The following is a 27,459-nucleotide window of genomic DNA, read 5'->3' on the forward strand; positions in this document are numbered from 1 at the left end:
AGAGCGCTGGACTGGAGAGTGGAGAGACATCCACAAGAGTCCTGTTACGTAACCAGCCGCCACACTCATGGCCAAAGGCAGTGGTGTAAAGTAACTAAGTACATGTATTCAATTACTTTACTTAAGTACAATTTTGAGGTACTTTTACTTTACTGGAACATTTCCAATTTTTGGTAGGCCTACTTTTACTCCACTACATCTCAGAGACAACTACTACGAACTAACATTATTTAAAAACTTTAGTTACTAGTTACTTTGTAGATTTTGATTATTATTACAAAACATACATTAACCACTTCAGCCCTATATACTGTACATTTCGGCCATTTGAAAATAGCCGATCTACAAGCTCACAATGCTTTGCATCTGTTCAATCTGAGCCCATTGAAAATGCAGTGGCGGCGGTCGGCAGTGGGACGATACAGGAAGAGAGATACAAGAGACGTTGTAGAAACTTGACGTGGATGGCAGGTGAGGTTTGCGAGCACGTGGTTCTCTTGTTCCTCCCGTCACTGAGAATCCAACGGTGGATCATCGGTTACCAAAGAGCGCCATCTAGTGTATAAAAGGAAATATGTAAAAAGTCGTCCATGGCAGTGAATGAGTTAAGTCATTTTTAAGAGTTTATTTGAAAGGGCTCACCCCATGGGTGGTCTGCGAAGTGCGAACACTTTCAAGATGTTTAAGTGGTGCCTGATCCAGAAAAGGTTGAGAAGGACCACTAATTTAGAAGTCACAGAAACACTTTCTTGTCACCAAATCGTCCCAGGTTTGACTGCAGCCTCAGCTAATATGGTGTGTATCAGTCAACAACCTTTGTCCCGCTGAAATGGCCTTGAGCGAGCCAGGCCCCCATGCAGCCTGCTGACCTCCTCCTAAAGACTGCTTTATGTACTTGGTGTCATGGAGAGATTTACATTCTACAAGCTCACAGCATGTCACAGCACACATGTGTTGTGAGCACTGGTGGAAAGTAACCAAGTACATTTACTCAAGTATTGTACTTAAGTAAAAATGTGAGTACCTTTTCCACCACTGCACAAATGTGTTGTGAGCTTGTACATTGGATATGTTTTGTGTGCAACACTGGAGCGCAACCAAGCCTAACTCACTCAGCTAAATTGTGTATATGGAAAAATGTAATTACATTTTGCACCAATAGTTTTGGCAATGTATTATGTACAAATCCTGAATTGACTTGGTACATAATAGATTTACCTGAGTGTTACTCTGACGATGTAAAAATCGACCCCACAGTAAAATCCTAATTGTCAACGTATAGCATTGTAAAAAGAGTGTAGAAATGGACCTGTATAAGGGTCAAGCTAAGTTGACACATAGGATTTTACTGCGTGAGGTTCAAGGTCCAAGGTGATTTATTGCCACATGTATATACAGTACTATATAGATGGCAGAACCAATGCATGTACCATGTAGTGACATTCTTGTACAAATACGTGTATTTTTTTATTGTAAGAGAGAGAGAGAGAGAGAGAGAGAGAGAGAGAGAGAGGAGACAAGTGGAGAGAGAAGCAGATGTATGTCTGTCTGTCTGCCTGCCTGCCTGCCTGCCTGCCTGCCTGCCTGCCTGCCTGCCTGCCTGTCTGTCTGTCTGTCTGTCTGTCTTCCTTTCTCTTCCTCTCCTATAAGGTGATGTCCTCCCTTGGATGTTATCATTATCTATAGGGCTACTATTTGTCTTATAGGGTTAGCTTGCACTCTAATTCTGAGAGGGTACAAGGGGTTTGGTTCCATGCCTCTATATATTGTCCTCTCATTCCGTAATACTTTAGAATTGTACGGCAATGGCTGGCGATCTCTAATCAAGTCAATGCTTTTCAAAAGGATAATTAATGATGTTTCTTTTTTTATAACAAAGCCAAGAAGATCCCAGCAGCGACATTGAAAAATACATAGCTGTTTTCCTCTGTTGGTCATATCATTATTTTTATTTATATATTATATAAATAATTGCAGGTTTCAAATTAAAAGTAATTTCAAGCTATACAGCTTCATTGGAATGTGGTCTTTGATGTCAAAATCCATAATTCAGCGGGGATTAGCACTCCATAGGCTAGCAGCCAGCTAATTAACACAGCTTGGGATATACATATCTTAACGAGAGAGAGAGAGAGAGAGAGAGAGAGGGGGAGAAAGAGAGAGAGAGAGAGAGGGGGGGGTAGCGTGCGTGCGTGTGTGCGTGCGTGCGTGCGTGCGTGCGTGCGTGCGTGCGTGCGTGCGTGCGTGTGAGAAAATAAATGCAAGAGAAAGTTGCGTGTGCGCGTTTTGGAATATAGCAGGTGTGCATGTCCTTGTACATACATAAGTGAGTGTGTATTACAGCGGCAGATTACAAAACTACAGCCCGATGAGTATTATTAACTGGAAGGGAATTACAGTGAATACCACACACTGTCACTGATTCCATGCAGACGTGATCTCTGTGATTTGAATGCAAATTATATGAATGTATCTACATCAGCGACTCTCACTCGGTGGTCCTTGAGGAGGTTCCAGTTGGTCCCCAGCTATAATGATGGAGAGTTGGTAACCAAATTAACCCTCATAGATCTTTAACTCTTTGGGTCTGAAAGGTCTCATCAAATGGCATGTCTCAAATGCCCAGTGGCGTGCACAGACATTTTGAGGGGCATGTGCTCAAGTGAAAAAGGACACCTTGTGCGGCGCGTGGAACTGCCGGCTGCCTTGAGATTTATAGATTTGGAGGCATAAATAATATATTGGAAGATTTTAATCCCGAATTGGTCTATGTCACTATGGGCCACATACTGTACACTGTACAAAACAAAAATAAAATGAACAAACTAGGGATGTGCCGATGAGACATTTTGGCCGATATCGATATCCGATATAATTAATTGCTGTTATGGCCGATATTACCGATGTCGATATGATCTCATTCTGTATTGAAAAATTATAACAATTTTGTCCATTCTGAAAAATACATGTAACGGGGTATCTGCACTGCAGGCTTAGGCAAGTCAGATTTAACTTAAATACCTTTATATTTAATATTGTGAGCTTGTAGATCTGTTCAAGCTGTTACTTTGGGCTTGTTTATCTGTAAAGACAGACCGATTAATCGGACCGATTAATTAATCGGTCTGATTGATTAATCGAACCGATGCCGATTAATATAAAAACAACTAAAATCGTCCGATACCGATGTGTTTGCCGATTAATCTCCCATCACTAGAACAAACGGTACAAAAACTCTCTCTCTCTCTCTCTATCTCTCTCTCTCTCTCTCTCTCTCTATCTCTCTCTCTCTCTCTCTCTCTCTCTCTCTCTATCTTCCATCCTCCCATACTGTACATGTGCTCCTCCCCCCCCTCTTCCGGTGGTCTCATGAGTGTGTGTTTCAGGGTCACCCTTCATTAGTTTCCTGAAATGGTTTTCTTCTCTCCTTTCTCTCTTGTTCAGTCCCTCTCTTTCATCCTGGAGAGAGAGAGATCTTTGAGGACATCAAAATGTTTGGACAGCCTTGAAAATAGCTGTAAATAGCTACACCAAGTCATTAGCTAGTAGATTGCATGCGTGCACACACACACACACACACACACACGCACGCACGCACGCACACGCACACGCACACGCACACACACGATGCATGGCCAGTCACATCTTGACCTACAATGCTGTAGGTCTACTGATGACAGTGGAGCGACCCTGGTGGATCCCTTTATTAATCATTATTTTTGGGGGCTTTTTCTGCCTTTTATTGATCGGGAGTCGAACCCACGACCGGCCGGGCCCCTGGGGGATCTCTGACAATAAGTGTAACTTCTAGTGGAGAACACAACTTCACGCTTCATGGCTTCATTTCCTGGAATGTGATAGTCAGTCCACACGTCGTGGAATGCGTTTACAAGCTGTTGATTTCTCCTCTGACTGGCTTGCGGTGTACTTCGTTGTGCTCGGAGCTTGTAAACGACGCGGCTTTACAAGCTCACAACCCATTGCACTGCAACGCGTTGGGAGCTTGTAGATCTGCTATTGTCGGCGCATGACACCGCACACACAACTAAATCATATAAATCCGGTTTGAGTCTCTCCAGACAGCCAAGAGTGTTTGGAGTCAGCTGTGTGTACAGAGTACTACAGACGGTGTTTACTGCTGACTGCTGGGAACATACAGGAAGTGGACCGCAGCAGGGGACCCTGCACGCTCTGTGAGGGAGGACCCCAAGGGGGTTAGATTTATACTTATTTATTTACACGTGACGTGTGTCAGTGTTGATTTAGTCGACTAAGACTACGAAAAATATTCGTCGACTACCTTTGTTCACGGACTAAAAACTAAGCTATGGTGACTAAAACTGAGACTAAATATATTGACAATTTCGTCAACAAATAAAAACTAACGGGGGCACGGTGGCGCAGTCAGTAGCGCTGTCGCCTCACAGCTAGAAGATCCTGGTTCGATTCCCGCTGGGGGCGCTGTGGGCGCTGGGGGTGTGTTCTCTCCTCTGAGTCATCAGCGCCCATACCCTAGGTGGGGTTGCCGAAAAGGCCTTTCTGTGTGGACTTTGCACGTTCTCCCCGTGTCCACTAGACTAGGGTATAGGTACCCTCACAAAAAACATGCAGTAAACCTCGGCTTAACTGCCTCCCCCTGGCCAGATGGAGGGGAAAGGAACTGGTTGGAATAACGTGTTCCTCCCACGCGCTTGAGTGTAGTGCCCAGGATTACATTAGATAATTGACACTGGGTGTAAAAAAAATGGGGTTACAAAATCGTGGGATAAAAAAAATATATAAAGAAAATTTAAACTAGACTAACATGTTAGGGAGGGACTAGTGAAGAAGAGATCCAGTAGAACAGGAGTAGGCAAACTTTGGAACGGGTGCCAACATTGGCATAAAGGAGGGTGATCACTGACACTGGCATAAAGGAGGGTGATCACTGACACTGGCATAAAGGAGGGTGATCACTGACACTGGCATAGAGGAGGGTGATCACTGACACTAGCATAGAGGAGGGTGATCACTGACACTGGCATAAAGGAGGGTGATCACTGACACTGGCATAAAGGAGGGTGATCACTGACACTGGCATAAAGGAGGGTGATCACTGACACTAGCATAAAGGAGGGTGATCACTGACACTGGCATAAAGGAGGGTGATCACTGACACTGGCATAAAGGAGGGTGATCACTGACACTGGCATAAAGGAGGGTGATCACTGACACTGGCATAAAGGAGGGTGATCACTGACACTAGCATAGAGGAGGGTGATCACTGACACTGGCATAAAGGAGGGTGATCACTGACACTGGCATAAAGGAGGGTGATCACTGACACTAGCATAAAGGAGGGTGATCACTGACACTGGCATAAAGGAGGGTGATCACTGACACTAGCATAAAGGAGGGTGATCACTGACACTGGCATAAAGGAGGGTGATCACTGACACCGGCATAAAGGAGGGTGATCACTGACACCGGCATAAAGGTGAGAGAGAGGACTTTTGGTTAGGGGTGCACAATTATGACCGATATCCGATCTCCGATTATTTGCAGGGTCATATCTGCCGATACTGATTCTGAGCGATTCCGATTTTATACAGAGGACCACAATGGAAACAAGCCTACTCAAGCCTATACTCATTATATACAAATGGACAATAACATCATTTCCAGTCCAGTTCTGTCTAAAGAGAAGCAGACGCTTATAAGAAGGAATAATGGATTTTTAAAACAAATAATTACTCTGACTTCATATTTGAACAAGTATCCTTTTAATTGGGTTATGCATAAGTGTGAATAGCAACAGTGGACAGTTGAGCTATATTTCACACAAAAACCTTACAGGTTCCTACAACAGACACACACACACACACACACACACACACACACACACACACACACACACACACACACACACACACACACACACACACACACACACACACACACACACACACACACACACACACACATTAGCTGAGTGCATCTATCTTGTTTGTATATGAAGGACATCACATGACCTCCACCTCCACTCAGATGACACGTAGGCTACAGTAGGAGAATACTTACACATGAACCACTGTGTGTGCGTGCGTGCGTGCGTGCGTGCGTGCGTGCGTGCGTGCGTGCGTGCGTGCGTGCGTGCGTGCGTGCGTGCGTGCGTGCGTGCGTGCGTTCGTGCGTGCGTGCGTGCATGTCTGTCAGTCTGGCCCCCAGTGTGTTGGTATGTCTGTCCCAGAGCTGCTGTCTTCATTGTCTCCTTGTTGTGAACACTTCATTATTCACTGTGTCCTCTGTTGTAGTGAAGTCTGCTCTCAAAGGACGGGCTGAGAGAGATGGGATCCGGAATGTTCTTGTGTGTGTGTGTGTGTGTGTGTGTGTGTGTGTGTGTGTGTGTGTGTGTGTGTGTGTGTGTGTGTGTGTGTGTGTGTGTGTGTGTGTGTGTGTGTGTGTGTGTGTGTGTGTGTGTGTGTGTGTGTGTGTGTGTGTGTGTGTGTGTGTGTGTGTGTGTGTGTGTGTGTGTGTGTGTGTGTGTGTGTGAGTGAGTGAGTGAGTGAGTACTGTGCATGTTAATATGTACGTGGCGTGCGTGCGTGCATGTGTGTAGGGAATCACCACACTGTCAAAGCTAATCAATCATTGCCCGAGAAAACTGATATATTGCCCTCATATTTCCATTCCGCGTGCAACATGCATGCACGCACATGCATGCACGCACATGCATGCACGCACATGCAAACGCGGTTAGCGCACACTCACACACAGAGCATGCAGGCAGGCAGTTACAGTAAAAATCTGTGTAGTAGATGTAGTTTATATAATAATATAAACATTGTTACACATTGTTACATGAATCTGACCCATCCTTAACTCACTTACATGACTGTTTTTACTTTATTATGTATCTTCACAGGAAAACAAATTACAAAATGTGCGTATATGGTTGCATTCCACTTTAACTATACAAGGTGATTAATGTTCCGATGTCCCTTGTCTCTCTCATGAGGAGGAAAAGTGTTGCTGTATTCCTTGAAAAGCATGAGTGATGTACATGAATAGCAGTACAGATAACATCTCCCTCTCTCTATTTGTTGATAGCTGTATTTTCTCTTGTCTTTGTTCTTGTCTTCCGTTTCCTCTGTTATGAGTGAGAACATTCAGGGGACTTCCCTCAGGACAAACTTGCTGTCTTAAAGCCCTTTAACGTTCATTTTCGATGGTGGCTAGCATTAGCTTAGCCATTCTTGAACTTCCAACGTGAACAACGAAAGCTGAACAAAGCCTAAAGCGCCTGCACAAATAAGCACTTGGCTATCCACACACAGAGTTACATAAGCACGCACGTAATATGAGTCGATATTGTATGTAGATGAGAGAAATAGCCGTAATGACCCAATGTCCCCAAGTTAATAGTTTGATATACTGACTGACCTCATTATAAAATGACTATACCAGGCAGTATGTGTCTGTCTACATGGTTACATAACACACATTGCTGTTCAAGCCAGTTAGTCAGTCAGTCAACCAGCAAGCTAATCATTCAGTCAAAAGTTGTATAACTGGCTTGGCAGTCAACCACTTACTTGAAAAGAAGAAGACAGAGCCAGTGACAAACCTGTCATTCATGGGTCTGTCATCTTGTGTGCTCTCTGTCGGTCATATCAGTTAAAAAGGGAGACATCATTTCAATGGACGTACTACTGGATGCTCCATAGGCTGCTAAGATTGGCCAACATAGGCTAATGCCTATAGTAGGCAGTGGCTCAGGGGTAGAGTGGCCGGATGGGAACCGCGAGGTTCCCAATTCGATCCCGGGCTCCACAAGAGTTAGTGTCGAAGTGTCCTTGAGCAAGACTCTGAACCCCTAATTGCTCCCGATGTTCAGGTTGGTGCCTTGTATGGTTTTCCTCCGCCATCGGTGCATGAATGTGTGTGTGTGTGTGTGTGTGTGTGTGTGTGTGTGTGTGTGTGTGTGTGTGTGTGTGTGTGTGTGTGTGTGTGTGTGTGTGTGTGTGTGTGTGTGTGTGTGTGTGTGTGTGTGTGTGTGTGTGTGTGTGTGTGAATGGGTGAATGTAACATTTAGTACTATCAATAAAGGGTTCCTTTTAGGAGGGCTAAACACAGCTTGGAAGCCAGAGAAAGGTGAAGATCCTAAGTTGCTTGGAGCATTGGCCTAGGTATCATAGGGAAGGGAGGGACAGACGTCCTGTGTTTTCTGAGGTACAGGAAGGGGTGTATAGGGGTGGATCGTATCCTGGAGGGGGGGACTTTGATTGGCTTGTACTGTATAGGTCATCACCAGTGTGTTGAATTGGTTGCAGGCATCCACCAGAAGCCAATGTAGGGAGCACAGAAGTGGAGAGACGTGAAGATTTACACCTCATCTACACTGCAAGCGAGCAAACTATGAAATAGAATACATTGAAAATGTTTTTCAATTAGACTGTCCTGACGTACCACGAGCGACAACGCGCCATGCAGAGTCTCTATTTGAGCAAGGTTTCGCAGCCCCAAACACTTTTATTGGATGAGATCTTCGCGCTACTATTATTGGTTATTTGATTGGTTCAGGCTACGTCGCAACGCAATGACCGACATGTCCATATCAGGACAGTTTTTCCATGTGATATCGCCGTCGTAAACGCTCGCTCCTTTCCTGTGTAGATGAGGTGTTATGGAGGTGGTGAAGACCAGCCATGCCATGGCATTCTGGATCAGCTGTAGGGGGTGTGAGCTCGTAGAGGCTATTTTACTATTTGCGCAACACAGGGGCATGTGTGATTAAAATCATGCTTAAAAGAGTTTAATTAGCCCTTTGCTAAATCCCACCCCAAAAAGCGATTGTCCAATGCCAATCCAAATAGTTTAGCAATTGTTGCTATGCAGGTCAAGCTTTCTCCACCTCATAGCTGTCAATGTTATTTTTGCATGGCTGTGTTGTTGAACATATACACGGCTTAACGTAGGGAAAGTTACACCTCGAGCCACCCAGGTGAGGGAAATAATACTAATGACCGTAGTCTTACCGTGCAACATGAAAACTCCTGTCGGGTGGTCATCAAAAGTTGATTTCTCTGTTATTTCCTCGTATTTCTAGTTTATTTAAATAATGTCATGCAAATGTGTCCAGTGCATAGCCTACTGCAGGCCTGGTTGACTAGATTTAGAAGACATTTTGATGCTCTTGCTACTGAAATTATCGATTATTTATATGGAGAAATCCCGTCATTTAACATGCATCTCTATGGGGGAGAAGGACAGCTTGCCCTGTCTCCTCGCTGCTAACGTGCCTATTGGACAAGGACAGGTTGGGGAGGGACTTAGCGAAGTGCTAATTTAAGCCATAATATGCCAGAACAGCTCCTGTACAGTTAAACCATTAAAACCAGGAAAGCATCTGTGTCACTTTAGATTTTAGCATTGGCTATTCAAAAATAGCAGATCTACAAGCTCACAACGAACAAGTGACAAACAACTTTATGCATCGCTGCGAGCTGGCACATCTGCATTGTTGGAAAATGTTGACTGTGTGAGTGTGAATGTGTTGAACTATATACTGATCATTTGGAAGTATTCAAATACCTGTACACTCACCACAACAGAAATTAAATCAAGTCATTTTCTTTACGTTCGCAAATCCTCTTCATCCATTTACCTTCCCATTATCTGGGCCGGGAGCAGAGCAGGCCAGATCTGTATGTAGCTATTGTATGTGTGCGCTGCCTGTTATTAATACACGCTGTCTCCAAAAGCTCCACAGATCTTTTGTTTTGCCATGTTGCCAACAGACAGGGATGTGTTACACAGGATGACATGTCTTATTTTAAAAGCTATAGCTGTGGCTCCTCACAGCCCTACAGGGAAAACACTGAGCTCCTCCGCTGTGTTATTAATCTATGGCTCTGACAGCGTATAGGTCTCACACACACACACACACACACACACACACACACACACACACACACACACACACACACACACACACACACACACACACACACACACACACACACACACACTCGGGTAAACAGAAAAACTACAGACTTTTATACAGTAGGCACAAAGAGCAAACAGCTGTGCACGGCACACAGGAAGACTGTTGGGGCATTTTTGTAGGTTGTGTCAAGCTAGCACTTTGAGTCGCGTGCCATGCACACACACACACACACACACACACACACACACACACACACACACACACACACACACACACGCTATAGTACTTTGAAGGGGAGGCATGCAGATGTTCTCCAGCGACAAATGAGACGGTTGCACTTTTAAAACGGTGACAAAATCTGTTCCTGTACACATCCTGCACTGCTGATATCAGCACAAGAAAACTGTGTGTGTGTGTGTGTGTGTGTGTGTGTGTGTGTGTGTGTGTGTGTGTGTGTGTGTGTGTGTGTGTGTGTGTGTGTGTGTGTGTGTGTGTGTGTGTGTGTGTGTGTGTGTGTGTGTGTGTGCGCGTGTGCGTGTGCGTATGTGGTTAACTTGTGGCAGTTTGCTGGCGGGCTGCCTGTACGTCTTCAGTAGCATTCAGAGCATGCAGCTCTTTCATCTGTACAGGTGTGTGTGTGTGTGTGTGTGTGTGTATGTGTGTGTGTGTGTGTGTGTGTGGGTGTGTGGGTGTGTGTGTGTGTGGGCTCATGTACAGTATGCTCTCAACAACACACAGAGCTGACATAACTCTATTCAAAGCACTGTATGATCAGCTTGACGACAGCGTTGATTTTGACAGCAAATTTTGATTTACTGTTAGTCATAGTTTTTTTAATAAAATTCTGTTACGTTTTCATCATAATTCAGTAAAAGTTTTACCTTCAGACTAGTTTTAGTTTAGTTTTAGTCGACTAAGTCTACAGTTGTAGTCGACTAAAATGTATTTAGTCAGGCCTTGATCGCATCGTAATGCCTGATTTTACACTTGGTTGCATGCTGAAAATCTACAAACTCACAACACGTCAACGCATTGTGAGTTTGTAGATCTGCTATTTTCAGAGCACAAGGATTGTAGATCGTAACCTGACTCCGCCAGATGGGGCACAGGGGAACCTGTGTACTCTCTGCTGCCCCATCTGGTGGAGTCAGGTTATGTAGATTGGCTATCTTTACGGCTTCTTACCGGTCTGTATAATTATATGTCTTTGTATTCATGGAATTCCTTAGATTTGTTTGTTTGTTACAATTCTTTTTTTTTAAATATATAAAAAAAAATGTTTTAAATGTAGGAAAAGATAATGGGGTTTTACTTGATTCATGAATCGTGAGCCATATATAAATTGGTCTGTGACCCACAAATGAGTCCAGAGTAGAGCCACTGTTAGGGAAACAGTGGGTTATAGTGGACTCTTAGTAGTCCAGTTGAACACAGAGAGAGTCAAATCAACACATGTGTACTCTGCTCTGCTGTGTAAAACACATTGAGAGTCAAATCAACACATGTGTACTCTGCTCTGCTGTGTAAAACCCACTAGGGATAATTCTTTCCCTGTGCGTCTCTAGTGCCTCCATCAACACCCATCGACTGCCCCAGAGCTCTGTTGTACTTAAGGAAATGGGATTCATCAGGGCAGCAGCTGCTGCCTTCAAACCGATGGCCTTTGATCCTCAAAATGAAATTCATCATGTCTAATGGAATGACCGCCATGCACTCAGACTACTACAGTCTTCAGGGCAGGCTAAAGGGCCTTTCACACTGAGCACTATACCTATACAACATATAGTTTAAAACATGGTTCTATGTTCAAAGTGCATGGCAGAGTCCACGCACAGTGGACAATTTTATCGGTATCAATGCTGCAATACAGAAATACTCTGTTACAAGTAAAAGTCCGGAGTTCAAAATGTACTTAAATGTACAAAGATATTGGAATCAAAATGTACTTGAAGTACCAAAAGTACATTTACTTATTGTGCAGAATGTCCCATTTCAAGTTTTCAAATGTATAAAAATATTTTTAAAATAGCAGATGTATTGCCGAAATGTAAGGAAATTGTAAATAGGCCTACTCAAGTAAAGTACAATGTATTGGCCTACTTAGTTATTTTTCACCACTGTCTACACCACAACTATAAGAAATACAATGGTGAACGATATACTGTAGTTATAGTTTTAGTTATAGTGTAACTCATGGCATGTCTTTGAGGGGAAAAGTGCCTACATAAGGCTGGAGGGGAAAAGGGCCTGCATACTGTAAGGGGAGGGAGGTTTGCATATTGATCTCATGTGACTTTGTAAGCCTGTTTGAGAATTTCAGAGCTTGACAATTCCAGTGGTATAGTGATAGTACTGTGGCTGCACTATCACCAGCAGTCGTAGAAGTTCTAATTATCTCTCTTATTTGAATTATTAAGTGTGCAACAGATTGTGTAGTAGATGATCGGTGGTTCCCAAACCTTTTAGCCTGTGACCCAAAAGAGAAGTTTGATGTCGGGATCCAAACTAATGAAAACTCTATTCTAAGCTCAAAACGTGACGCTTCGTGCCACGTTGTGAGCTAATTTCACTGTTACTTAAAGTAATGTTTGTTCTCTAATTTATGGAATTTCTTTGATTTCTTCATGAAATTACAAAAAAAAATCATTGAATTTGTTTTTAAAAATGCTTTTTTGGGAATGTTTTTTGAAAATGTTTTGAAGCCATAATAATTCAAAACAAAATGTAGGAAACAAAAAAATTAAAGGGACCCATAAAAATGTGTCCGCGCCCCACAATAGGGTCCCAACCCACTGTTTGGGAACCAGTGTGTAGATCCATAGATTACAGTACTTGTGTTCATCATTGTCTTCGTCCAACACTGCTGAACGGCACTGCCACCTACTGGCCATGTTGTGCCCCTCCGCCCATGCAGGTCAGCCTAGGCCTGTCTGACAGGCAGTCTGACCTGCTTTGACTCTCTGTGGTTTGCGAGAGCGTTTCAGGACAAATTGCATAAGCATTGGGGCTTTAGACAGCCGGGGGAAAAAAGAAACACAATACAGTCTGTGTCCTCAGAGAGTGAGGACACAACCTTATAGACATCCTGTACCATAATGCATTAACCCTTCCTTAGTTCATCGTCACTTCCCTCTCACATTCCATTATGTGCTGTCCCACACATACATCCATGGTATTTCCTGTGCACAGTCAAATCCACCTTTGCGGGTATCTTTTCGTTTTTACACTTTCAGAGTTCAATTTACAGTCCAGGAGTACCTATTTTACCTCTCGGAAAGTGTGCCCCACCTGAACCCATTAAAGAAAGGGAAAGCATCTGTGTTGTTTTAGATTTTTTGCATTGGCTATTGAAAAATAGCAGACGTACAACTTCACGTTGTAAGCATGTAGATCAGCTATTTCATATTATTTTTACCCTTTTTTAGTATAAAAAAATGAATTTATTTGTATATTTTAGTTGTCATATCTGCTCTGTGCATTTTTTTGATTATCAGTCAAACAGAAATGTATTCTTTATTCATATGTTCAATGCCAAAAACACTTCAATCGTTAGTCGCAATTATTCGCGTGTCAATCGTCAACTTAAATTTGTAATCGTGATTTGTAGAATCGGCCTCAGGTCTTCTAGGGTTAACACATGGTGGCATTTGTAGTTGTAATTTAAATATGACGAGTCGCGTCAGGCCACATGCTGCGGGGGCAGGGTGCTTTTAGTGATTAATGTTCCAGACATCCCTTATCTCCTCATTACCATCAGCAACTACTATTGCTGTATATGAGGCTGTGGTAGGAAAAGTTCTCACATTCTTTACTTAAGTAAAAGTACCAATACTGCAATGGAGAAATAGGCTAAAGTCCGGAATTCAAAATGTACTTAAAAGTAAGAGTACTCATTATGCAGAATTATGCATAATATGCAATCTATAAAGTGACTATAAAGTGGCGTAAAAGTACAATATTTGCCTCTGAGATGTAGTGGAGTAGAAGTAAAAGTATTAGAAATTGGAAATAGTCAGGTAAAGTACAATTACCTCATAATTGTACTTAAGTACAGTACTTGAGTAAATGTACTTAGTTACTTTACACCAGCAGGTACAGGGACCAGCTTTCCTGCACTTTGTCTCTCCTACACTGTCTCTCTCTCAGCTTTCCTGCACTTTGTCTCTTTTACACTGTCTCCCTCTCTGCTTTCCTACACTTTGGGCTCCATTTTCGTCACCGCTAAACCCCTTACCCCTAAACTTCTTTGTTCCTATTTTAGGAAATACTAAAAAAAAAGGCAAAGAAGTTTAGGGATAAGGGGTTTAGCGGTGACGAAAATTGAGCCCATAGTCTCTCCTACCCTGCTGAAAAAACCCCCAGCAAAAAACAGCTTATGATGGTTGCTGGTTTTAGCTGGTTTTAGCTGCTGTCTCCCTCTCTGTTTTTCTGCACGTTGTCGCTCCTACACTGTCCCTCTCAGCATTCCTGCTGTCTATCTCTCCTACAATCTCTCCCGGCCTCTCCAGTTCTGTGGTCTGAGCTGGTCACAAATATGAAGAAAATGCATAAAGTGACAGATTTTATCCTGATTTTATCCTTAGTTGTATCAGTGCATCTTGCAACCTATACCATTGGTGCTGTGTTTGTTTTTACTATAGCCTATGTATAATGTAAGTGATTGACTGGACTGATGTGTGTTATCTGGTTTGACTGAAAACCCACAGATGTTAGCCCTGCTCTGAGTATTGTACAGTATCTCCATCCACGGCTCAACCCAAAATTCAGCGTTTTTCTCTCAGTTTCTTTGCTTGTTTTTGTAGTATTTAACTGTTGTCCAATCTGTCTTTATGTTGTCGATACAGTATGTCCAGAGCCTAAAGGAACAACCCTCTTTATCTCTTCTCTCTCTTCCTCCCTGCAGCTCAAATTGAAATCATACCTTGCAAGATTTGTGGAGACAAGTCGTCAGGGATCCACTATGGAGTCATCACCTGCGAGGGCTGCAAGGTAAGAACCGTCCCTGGCAGCCTAATGCGATGTAATAGATCACATTACTGTTTGGGAGAGAATTGTCCTGTCTTGCTATAGCGCCCGTAAGCATGTTTTTGCAATAACGTTTTAAAATTCCGCATTTGCGGCACCCCCTATGGATGAAAATGGAATTGCTTTGGGCTCTCCGTTGATTAAACCACTATCGACATTTGAATTAAATTTGGGGTGGATTGGACATTCCGTTGGTGATTTGTGTAATTTTTTGTAAAACAGGCCCCTCCCCTCCCACTAACTTTGGACACCGATTACAGCCGAACGATACGGACTCTGACAATTCTGCCTGTGGTGTTTTAATCGGATAGGTCCAGAGATCATGTGTACCGTTTTTTGTGAGATTTGCACAAAAGCTGTAGGTGGAAGAGTAGATTTTGAAAAGTCAAAATGGCGGGAAATCTATCCTGACGCAAATTTAGATTTTACGACCTACGGTTCAAGAGTTATAAGGCGAAATGTAAAGTGGGCTGTTATAGCGCCAACATGAGGCCGACTGATGTAATTATTTATTACATTATTTTAATAATTATTATGAACCTCCCCTCCAAGTGTTGTAACTGTAACTCTGACGGTTTCTGAGGGAAAAATACTTGATGTGAGTTTTCGGTTTTCGCATTTTCCCATTTAAGTGGATGGGTAATTCTAATGCACTAATACATTAATTATTAATCAATAATTTGTTAAAGTGAAAAAAGGGCTTTGTTAAGACCTCCGTAATATTATGGTCAATGCCTGTGTGAAAAGTCGGAGCAATTGGTGCAGGTAGTGGGGAGCTACGACAGTGTTTCAGACATTCATTCATTCAGACAGACAGACAGACATTCATTCATTCAGACAGACAGACATTGAGTGAAGTATGATAATGTTTTCAGATACATATTTTAGCGTGCACTGTCTGAATGTCATCTTGAATGAGATTAAAACGGAGTAGTTCTGTAATCAAAATCAGCTGTGTTTGGAGGTCTTTAAATAATTGTTAAACATCTGGGTTACAAAATCGTGGGATAAAAATGTAGTAAAAACAACAAAAAAACAACATGGATGATAAATCACTAGGGATTATACTTGTCTGGCAATGTGTGTTCTTACACAGAGGTCTGCTGTGACAGCTGTTGGACTGCTGTTGGCTCATTTCACAGCTAACTAACTAGTACAGGGCCAGTGGGGACCGCTAATAAGACAATTGATCATGAGCAGTGCACTCAAATAAACTGATTGGTCCACATGGGCTATTGGAGTTGTTGCGAGCACATTAACACACGCACGCACGCACGCACGCACGCACGCACGCACGCACGCACGCACGCACGCACGCACGCACGCACGCACTCACGCACGCACGCACGCACGCACGCACGCACGCACGCACGCACGCACGCACGCACGCACGCAAATGTCCTGCTGCATTTCACAGGTCAACATGTATACAGTTGACATGGCTGTGTCTGTGCGTGTGCATGTGTGCGTGCACAGGGTTTCTTCAGAAGGAGTCAGCAGAGCAACGCAGCGTACTCCTGCCCTCGCCAAAAGAACTGTGTCATCGACCGAACCAGCCGTAATCGCTGTCAGCACTGTAGACTGCAGAAATGTCTGACCGTAGGCATGTCTAGAGACGGTAGGTTCACACACACACGCGCACACACACACCACGCGCACACACACCATGCACACACCATGCACGCACGCACGCACGCACGCACGCACGCACGCACGCACGCACGCACGCACGCACGCACGCACGCACGCACGCACGCACGCACGCACACACACCACACGTGCACACCACTCGCACACACCGCACGCACGCACGCACGCACGCACGCACGCACGCACGCACACACACACACACACACACACACACACACACACACACACACACACACACAGTATGCCTACAGTGGGCATTAGGCAGAAATAATTATTTCACACCACTGACCACACAACAGCAGTAGAAGGACAATGTCAGACGGTCGGTTGGTCGGAACACATTGCTCGTCCTCTATCTCAAAGACTACTACTGGCTGGAATACCATGAATTTCGCTGAGCGCAGGGCAGGCATGATATTTGAGTGACCCGTGACTTTTCCTCTCTAGCACCACCCTCAGGCCAGAATGACAACTTTCCACACACCATATCTCATTTTCTATCAGACGGCAGGGTTAACCCTACTGATTTTGTTGACCCCTTTGCCTCATCTCTATAGTGGCAGCCTTTGGACAAAATGTCCTCTTGTTTTCAATGTTAAAGTCACTTTGTAGCTTTTGTTTTCAGGGTACTTTATTTTATCCCCCCCCCCCAACTCCTTTTTTACGCCCAATTTACAGAAGTCATTATACCATTTTACCAATTGCCCTTGTACTATAGTGCTTGGTCGCTGCTGTACTCTACTGGTTGGTTGGTTGGTTGGTTTGTTAGGTATAGGGTGTAAGTGAGCTTGTGTCCCCTCCTCTCCGATACACGTGAAGTCGCCAGCTGCCACTTTTCACAATGAGGAACCTCACGAGGGGGAGGTGCTGTAACACCTGGAGACCTATGCAGTATGCACACAGCGTATATCTTTTCTACGTCTGAGCATAGACATGGTAACGCCCCGCCTGCCTCTGATTGGCCTACAGACACTGCCGACACTTACCAGAGTTTCCTCCGAGGTGGAAGATACATGCTGGATAGTCTGCCGCGAGGTTACTCTGTGGTGGGAAATAAATAAATAATACAAGTACGATATAATACAAGAGAATGACAGCTTGGCACGCGCGACAGTAACCTTTATTTTTTTAGAAGAGGCAAACTAATATTGTTTATGCCGTTGGCCTATTTATTTGTATACATGTGTAAACTTGAAACATTATTGTACTGTAAAAAGGTCTCTTTTCCCATGATCTTTATCTTAGATATTATAATATTAGTATTAGTTTACTATAATTAGATTAATACACGATAATCAACACTAACACTTTAATTTAGAACACAGCCAAATCAAATCATAGTAACACGTCTTCAATCAATTATTCAATCAAAGCAAACGGCACAAACAATATTAGTTCGCCTCTTCTACAAAAAATTAAGTCGCGTGTCGCCATTCTCTTGTACTTACTTACTTGTATTATTTCCCACCACGGAGTACCCTTGCATCTCGGAGGACAGGCAAGAAGGTCAGTGTCGGTAGGCCAATCAGAGGCAGGCGGGGCGTTACCATGTCTATGCTCGGACGTAGGAGAGATATTCGCATGCACACAGAATAACTCTTCCTATACTTCCAGGCCCCTTCCCTACTTCCTGTTACCGATGATACAGTTGGGTGCCACCGATATTGTCCCTTATCATTTGACCCATTTAGGCCTGACCTCAAAATTTTAAAAAATCCTTCTAAATCCTCCAGTTTTCTGAAATAAATATTTTCACGATTTTTCAAAAATAGCAGACCTACAAGCTCGTAGCACGCCACTCGGTGGCACGCTATGAGCTTGTAGATCTGCTATTTCTCAATAGCTAAATTATAACATAATGTTTAAAACACCAAAAGGGGTTCCCGCCCAAAATGGGTTAACTGTCCTTTTGCGCAGATCACGCAAACCTCAGCAAAAAGAAAAGGACAATATCGATGGCCTCCAACTGTACTAATGAAGGCTCTGTTCCATTCTGGTCAAACAGAGTCAGAGACTAGTGCTGCTATGGTGCACGTTGGCTCATTTAGTGTATGGTGGTTCTCAAACTTTTTTAATTTCAAGGGCCCCCATAACTCTGAGAGTTACCATACCCATTTGGAAACCACTCAAGGACACTTTGAGACCCACTGGTGTAGCAGAGGGTTTCCAGTGAGCCAACATGCACAATACCAGCACTCAAGGGACTCTTTGTCTTGTTGGTTGATAAGTACTCCTGGCTGTAACATAGCTTCTCTGCTCTCCTCTGGCTCCCTCCTCTCCTGGACAGCGGTGAAGTTTGGTCGAATGTCCAAGAAGCAGCGAGATAGCCTCTACGCGGAGGTCCAGAAACACAGGCTTCAGCAAGCACAACAAGCACAGAGAGAGGCGGCCCACCTCCTGCACTCCCACCCTGGCCAGACACCCGGGGAGGCTGAGCCTCTCTCCGCCCAGTATGGCCTCTCCGCTACGGGCCTCACGGAACTCCACGATGAGCTGGGAGGATATCTGGACCAGCGCTCCCCTGGGGAAGGTTCAGCATCCTCCAAGGTCTGTCATTTGTCATGTGGATCCCTTTAATGGTCATTTGGAATGTTTTTTTTTGTTTTTATTTTAAACCATGGCCGGCAGTGTGAAATTATGCATCATTCAACACCAGTTTTCAGTTCAACAGCATTTTATTAATTATTCAAGTTTCACCGTATTTCTTTTAGGTTGGGCCGTGTTAATTGTGCCCCAATATTCCCCCAAATGAACGAGGTATTTGGTATCGGCATAATACTTTTACGGTTCAGTTTTCCATAGCTTTACTTGATTGGCGCAAAATATGTGTCTTGAGTCGTAATTGCATTAATAAAATGTAGGCTTTAGCACTAAATTATTGAACAGCATTAGTCTAACAAATGTACCGTAGGTCCTGGTTCACTTATTTGACAGCAGCTGACTGACAGCTGGATATAAACGCTACACTAATGGTTTTCAAAGTGGGGGCAGCCAGGGTGTGCAAGAGATAAGGAGCCAATTAAAAAAATTATATATATATATATATATATATAATTCCAAAGATTGTTGGTATTACTATTTTGGGCATGTCATTACACGCCAAAAAAAATCCAATAAGCCGCCGCTGCGTAACTTGTCGAGAGGTTGTAGATCGGCTATTTTCACCATTTCTTTCTCCTACTTTTTATGGTTATTTTTTTAATGGACGTGTATGGTTATTTGCTGGTCCTTGGGATCCTAAAGTCATGGCACTGAGCCAATGCTCATATTTCATGAATGGAAACATGTTTCTTTTTCAAATCGATTGATGAATGACAGCAGTTCATTCACATTCACATTCATTCAGCATTTAGTTTGTTTTTATTAGTGTATTTGTAGAACCTCTGCACATCTAGTGTAGGATGTGTAGGCTTGTTGTATGAATTTGTTTGTTTGAATAAAAAATACTAAAAGAAATATTCCCCTCTGTACTTTTTCCATAAATTGCACCCTCGTTCTGGCTGTCATAGTTGTGAGATTTATACAGTATTTTTTGTTTGTTCTGCGACTCATTCCTTTCGTTTTTTTGTGCCGTATATCGTATACCGTATATGCCCTCATATTTTGTTATTTATTTCTATAGTATAGAAATAAGTGACACTAACAAAAAAGCGTATAGAATCTAATTTGCTTCTTATGATGTGATATGTTGTTTTGTACTGTATGTGTGTTGCCTCTTGTATCGTACCCAGAGTGACAGACCGTATCTCTGTGATCAGATTTCGTTCACTGAATGAAGACGTCGTTCATTCACAGGGATACTCAGTCAGTCACTGAGTGAGAGACCGCCTAGACTCGTTCAGTGAATGAGATCATAGTTCTGTTCAGTGAATGAAATCACAGGCCTTTCGTTCACTGACTCGTCATTTCGTTTGCAGAGATACATTGTCACACATTGACGTCATTGGCTAATAGTATTTAAGTCCAATGAGGAAAGAGGAACCATCTCTTCAGGCAGGCACAATTTGCAGCTCAACTGACTGAAAAACAGATCTTTTAAGAAAGTACCGGTACATTGCTTAATTTAACTCAGCCAAAACAACTAGTTATTTAGATGAATCATTTTTGAGCAACCAAAGACTAGCTTAATCCGCTGACTTGATTACATTTTATGAAACTAACTTGCTTTTTTCAAATACACCCTATCTTCCATCATGTGTGGAACAATATTCATGTCAGTTTGAAAGTACAAGACATATTTAACAGGTTGCCATTACCTGCTCATAAAAAGACATACTGTAGTTGTGTCACTTGAAACACCACTGCATGAAATGAAATCCTTTTAATGAGACCTATTTGGTGTGCAGAGTTTTGATATTGGGCATGTATGGTACAGTATGTGCACCACATGTCACCTCCTACAGTATAGGGCGTGAGCTGTCTAGAAGAGGGTCTAGTCTCGCCATCTTTGTGTATGTCTGCCTTAACACAACTAATCTTGCAAAGCACTGGACCAATCAGCGCCACATGTCTTATGCACACTACCAATAGGCCGTGTGGCAGTAGGCATGTTCCCAATATTTCACATATTGTGAAAGCCTTGTGTTTGAATATATTTCACATAACCTCAGATCCACAGTGCTGCCGCCCCTCCATTCTTGGGAAAGACTGACGTCATCAGCATGGCGTCAGACAGCTAGAGGGGATGAAGCTAACGCTCAGGTTTTTACTGTGTGGTCTTGCCCCAGGCGGACTCCGGCGGAGGAGGAGGAGGAGGAGGAGGGGGAGGTGGCGGGGGGTTCTACCTGGACATCCAGCCCTCTCCGGATCAGTCCGGGCTGGACATCAACGGCATCAAACCGGAGCCGGTGTGTCATGACTACGGCTCGGCCAATGGCTTCTTCCCTTACTGCTCCTTCAGCAACGGAGAGACCTCGCCCACCACCTCCATGGATGAACTGGGTGAGTGAAGGAGGGAGAGCGGGTGGCAGTGTTGATTTTGACAGCCAATTTTTATTTTGTTTTTGTCATAGTCTTTTGAATGAAATTCTGTTAAGTTTTAGTCAAGTTAGTACTCTTACTTGATGTACGGTAGATGTTACTCAAGTTGAAGTGTTGTTACTTGACTTAAATATTACTCAAGTTGAAGTACTTTTACTCTATTTAAATATTACTCACACAAGACTACTTTGGGTAATAGTTACTTAATTACATAAACATTTCAGTAAGAATTTGTCTAACCAACCAATACCACTCCAGTTCAGTGATGCTCTTCAAAGTGGTGACCATCAGTTCATTATGAGAAATATTTCTCATAGTTTGACTTGCGAGGGAAAAGAGGTTTAAAGTCAACTTCATCTGGATCTCCTCCTGATTGTGACACGACAATTCTAGGCTACTCTGTAGTAATTTGTATCTTATTGAATCAATCAATTTATGTTTTTTAAATGTACTCGAAAATAAATGGCAGGCACTCGTTTGCAATAGCAATGATACTTGTAATGAGTTACTTTCTACCCCAGTGCCTGCTGTAGTGATGGCACGAGAAGAGGAACAAAAGAATGTTGTAGTTATTATAATAAAAAAAAATAAAAAAAAACACAGACAGAAAGAGAATGCCTGTGTGAACACAGAAAAAGAGAAAACGAAAGGGCTCTGAGAGTGAGGGAGGGAGAGAGGGCGTCTTAAAATAGCACGGGGGTGGAATCTCATCTCAGCTCATTAAAATCACTGCGTGGTTAATTAGTTGTCTGTTAATTGGGGCCTACTGGGATGTGGAAGGGCCACTCGTTGAGGGAAATCATTTTTTTAGCCTCCCTGGAGTGTTCACTGACTCTGTTCTTCTTTGACAAAAGCATTTATCATAATGACCCCCACCCCACTACACCCCACTACCAAACACTAGAATTTGTACCTCACACAGTACCATGTTTTGGCCTCTGGTGGTTATTCTTTCATTAGGATCTCTGGGTTTATATTACTTACTCCAAAGTTCCACTGATTTGCCTTATCGCTTCAGCTACAAGCTTTAGTGTGAATATTATGTTAGGCAGCCCACTATCACGATAGTGCATACAGTAACATATGAAGTGTTATTTTAATCCTGAGTGTTAAAGTGGACTCATAGGCCCTCATTTATTAATGGAGTGTAAAAGTTGCCTCAAATTCGAGCGTCGGTTTTGGAGTACACTCACGTCGGCACAGCATTTATAAATAAAGTGATCGCAAACAGCTGATCATTCCTTAATTTCGTTCCTAGTTGATAAATGTGACGGCTGAAATCAATCTGGCACGCCCTATGAAATCAAGCCTCGCCCTCATTTTTGCGACATGAACAACTGCAATACGATCAAACAACGTACTGTATATGGAAACCATAGTTACATGATGGAAAGCCAATACAAAAGTTTCCCCCGCTCGCCTCACTGCCCGCCTCAGGAAATATCCTACCAATTTCATATGACATGCCTTTACAAAATATATTTTTTTCACATAAAAATAAATTAAGATGTAGCCTATTAGTTTTATATACATTTTAGAAGTGAAAACATGTTTAGATGCCTGTGACAGCCTGTCAGCTGGTCAGACAATGCTGCTCCGCTTTTCTACGTCAGAAAAACAGGTGAGGACAAAGCCTACAACAGCTCCCGACCTGATGTGATATTTGGCCGGGCGCACGTTCAAGTTCAAGTTCATGTTCATGCACGAATGATAAATTGCGGTAATAACGGCTTGCACCCATATTTGGGCGTACGCCGTGTTGATAAATGAGGGCCATAAGGTCCAGTTTGACAACAAAGGGAATCTACCAAAAGGCCACTGAAATCCTTAAACGGCCTGAACAAGGACAATAGTTGAACAACAAGTTCAAAATATTGTCCACTTTGACACTGTCTTTGACAATGTCCATTGGCATATTTTCCCACAATATCCATTCCGTATGTGTTGTGTGAGTAGTCTCTGAACCATAGTCCCAAGTATCTGCCAGATTAAAATGTATTGCTTGCACAAGAAATGTTGCATGCACGTACAATTAAGGCATGTCAAATGTGGTAGGACATATACTGTAGCTGGTGGCGAGGCTTGGCTATGGAAGGCTATGACAGCAACACATCTAAGCATTGAATTTCATATCGAGGACCTTTTCCGAAAATAATCCAGCAGTAGTGATAAAGAATATTATTGACTCAAAAGTATGCTACTGCTACTTGTTAACTGTTTACTGACTGGAATGGATTTGTATTAAAACGCACTTGATCAGGCCACCAGTCAGAAAAACCTTCGCTACCAAACAGAAAAACCTTCGCATTGTGACTTTAAAATGCCACTCCAGATTAACATTTTATTCCAGCTTCCACCCTCTTTGCCCTCGGTTTAGTTCACTGGTTGCCAAACACTGGGTCTGGGCCCATTTGTGGGTCGCGGACACATTTTTACGGGTTAGTCCATATATGGAGCTGACCTGTTCTGACATTCCATATTGATCTGACTTCATCAAACCCTGTACACTCAAGACACACTCCATATATGGCCAGTGCACCTTTATGGCAAGGTCGCTTCTCGCCCTCAGGCGTCTTATTGGTTATTATTTCAAAACATTTTCAATAAACCCATGAATTAAAACAATTAATTGAAAACAAAATTCAATGATTGTAATGTCTGTAGAGGTGTATCTTACAGAACAAAGTTATTGCAAATATAATGAACAGACTCCGTGAGTTCTCTTTGTGTATCAGTCGTACGTAGTATTATTTATTAACCTCCCGCCAACGCCGGTCACCAGACGTGATGACGCACAACTCTTAAAGTGACAAGACCCCTGTCTCAGTAACTTCATTCATTACAATGATTTTCTCAGTAATTTCATGAAGAAATCAAAGATATATCAAAGACATTCCATAAATTAGAAAATACATGTTTAAGAAGTAATGGCAATAGCCGATCTACAAACTCACAACGCGGCAAATGTCTAATCTCCCTTTGTAGTCTTGACCTGAAAAGTTTGGGCACCACTGCTTTAGTTGAACAGGACAACAATCATTATAATGGCGACATCTCCAGTGTCAGACTGCTTCAGGGATTTGTGCTGCGTCAGGAACCCAACTACATGACACTGGCACATTTGGGGTCTGTGAAGGCTATGCTGCTTTTGACAGTGTAATGTCCTTTCACAATTTGTATTGGCCTACATTTATATTTCAGCCATTCGCCTTACAATAACCTGCATCGATTGTAGAAGTGCTCCGGTCATAGTGTACACAAGGCTTCTGTAATCCTTTTAGAAGAACACGTGCTGTACCGTCTAGACGATGTGCTCAACTCAGAAACTGGGAAACAAGGCGAGCAGGGTTTTCCAACACTAAATCTTGACTTTTGGCAAAAAGGTTATTGCTTAAATTCTAACCACATGAAATCTAGCGTTCCAATTCTGGGGGAACATTTGTGAAAATGGTAGATCTATAAGCTGCACTGTAGATAAGATGCACTGTAGATCTGCTTTATTTCTGTGACAAGATTTGGCGTAGACTAGAGAGAAAGGTATAGAGCTCTGGGGAACCAGTCCATAGGGATTAAGTGGTTAAGCAACAACCCGTTCCAGGCCTATATTGTGATTATACGCAGTGTTGATTTTGACTGCAAATTTTAATTCAGTTTTAATCATGGACTTTTGAATACAATTCTGTTAAGTTTTAGTCATATTTTAGTCATTTAGTGAGTGTTTTGTTGCATGTTGTTGTGTTTGCAGAGCACATGTCCCAGAACATCTCCAAGTCCCACATGGAGACCTGTCAGTACCTGAGAGATGAACTGCAGCAAATGACCTGGCAGACCTTCCTCCAGGATGAACAGGATATCTACCAGAGCAAGGTACACTACCACCACAAGGACTCCAGTCTAATGCAGTGGTTCTCCAACTTTTTCATGTCAAGGTCCATTATTTATTTTGCATTTGACCCACAAACCACCATTTTGATGAGATTTATCCTCGCTCTCAGAGCCAAAACGTAGAATATTTTGTTGTCGTTGGATGCAAGCGATTTCATCCACAATTCCATTCTGTATTGATGTTAGGAGAGATAACAGGCATTGATCAAAATAACAATTCTTCTACATTCTCTAATTTTGTAGACTTCTTGTAAATTACGTAATGCAGATGTTTAACAATAATTGAACTCAATTTATTAGTTAAAGGTCTAATAAGGGTTCATTTGGTTACCAACTCTTCGTCATTTGGGACCACCTGGAACCCCCTCAAGGACAACTGGTGGTCCCCTGGCCAGCCAGCCAGCCAGCCAGCCAGCCAGCCAGCCAGCCAGCCAGCCAGGCAGGCAGGCAGGCAGGCAGGCAGGCAGGCAGGCAATAAAGGAAAATAACTAAGTTTAGGGATAAGGGGTAAGGGGTGGCACAAGATAGGGCCCTTGATGTATAGTGATAAAAGAGCATACCAAGTACAGTTGTAACTCCGTTTTAGAGGATTTAAATGGTTAAATTAATACTATGGATCAGTGTTTCTTTATGCCTGGATGAAAAGGTTATTTACAGGGCTGACCTGAGCCAAAAAGGTTTGAGGACGACTGCTCTGGATAGTTCTGTTTACACATGCTTGTGTGTGTGTGTGTGTGTGTGTGTGTGTGTGTGTGTGTGTGTGTGTGTGTGTGTGTGTGTGTGTGTGTGTGTGTGTGTGTGTGTGTGTGTGTGTGTGTGTGTGTGTGTGTGTGTGTGTGTGTGTGTGTGTGTGTGTGTGTGTGTGTGTGTGTGTGTGCGTGTGTGTGTGCGTGCGTGTGTAGCCACAGGAGGTGATGTGGCAGCTGTGTGCCATAAAGATAACCGAGGCCATCCAGTATGTGGTGGAGTTTGCCAAACGCATTGATGGCTTCATGGACCTCTGCCAAAATGACCAGATAGTACTACTCAAAGCAGGTACACATAGTTATTGTCTCCACCAGGCCGAAGGCATGGGGAGAGAGTATGTTTTGCACTCCGTCCGTCCGTGTGTCCTTCCGTCCGTCCGTCCTTCCGTCCGTCCGTTATCAGCTAATCTCCGGTACCGTTGGCCCGATCCATGCCAAACTGTGCACACACACTCCATGGATACCAACGATGAACCTCTGCCCCAAATATTCCTCAACGGCCGAGGACGACATGCCACTCATTATTTTCCAAATCAGCCTCATGGTGGCGCTATAACAGGCCAATTCTTGTTTTTAGCTATAACTGCATCAATCTGTATACAACTTATGTATGCGCACTCCCTAGAGGCCATGGAAAAACATTGTCCCTGCATCCCTCCATGCTGGTTATAGCGCCACCATGAGGCCGATTTCTGCTAAACACATTGCTTATGTTAGTCGCACAGATTTCATCCAAATCTCACGCAAATCGGTACACACGATCTCTGTAGTCATGTGATCAAGACGAGTCTGTTGGATTTCTCAAAGTTTTCAGGAGTGGCCTGTTTCGTTCAAAATGCTGCACATAAACAAACAAACAAAAAAACATGTTTATATTACTCCTAAACATTTTGCCAAACATCACACACAGTCCTATCCTCCTGGTGGAGACCTGTGCCCAGAAGGGCACTTTTTCTAGTTATTAATGTTATGATTTATAATCATATATTACTTCTCTAAAACAGTTTGTTAAAAACCAAGGGCCTTAAAAATGCAGTCACCTTCTCAACTAAGGTTTTGACTTTTGCACCAATGGCCAGTGTTAAAATTAAGTACGTCAGGTTTTGCTAACTTTTCGCACTTTAACCTGGTCGATGTGTTTTCAATAGAGCATGAGTGTTAAGGACAAACATTGTGAAACGTAATATGGGACTTCATACAAAGCAAGAGGACAAAATAGTCTTCTTGTGGTGGGTTGTCCTTTTT

General features: G+C 43.0%; 1 protein-coding gene across 2 annotated transcripts in view; it reads left to right on the forward strand.

Annotated features, from left to right (window-relative positions):
• Positions 1–27,459, forward strand: part of LOC306920713 (nuclear receptor ROR-alpha A-like) — a 168,495-nt gene that overhangs the window by 136,791 nt on the left and 4,245 nt on the right. For both annotated transcript variants that reach the window (XM_079497553.1, XM_079497554.1), the window contains 6 exons: positions 14,832–14,917; positions 16,430–16,571; positions 18,891–19,150; positions 21,331–21,544; positions 25,329–25,450; positions 26,371–26,503. In XM_079497553.1, the coding sequence (XP_079353679.1) occupies positions 14,832–14,917; positions 16,430–16,571; positions 18,891–19,150; positions 21,331–21,544; positions 25,329–25,450; positions 26,371–26,503 (957 nt within the window). The remainder of the gene's footprint in view (positions 1–14,831; positions 14,918–16,429; positions 16,572–18,890; positions 19,151–21,330; positions 21,545–25,328; positions 25,451–26,370; positions 26,504–27,459) is intronic.

This window comes from Electrona antarctica (assembly GCF_951216825.1).
Source record: "Electrona antarctica genome assembly, chromosome: 3".
Classification (NCBI taxonomy): Eukaryota; Metazoa; Chordata; class Actinopteri; order Myctophiformes; family Myctophidae; genus Electrona; species Electrona antarctica.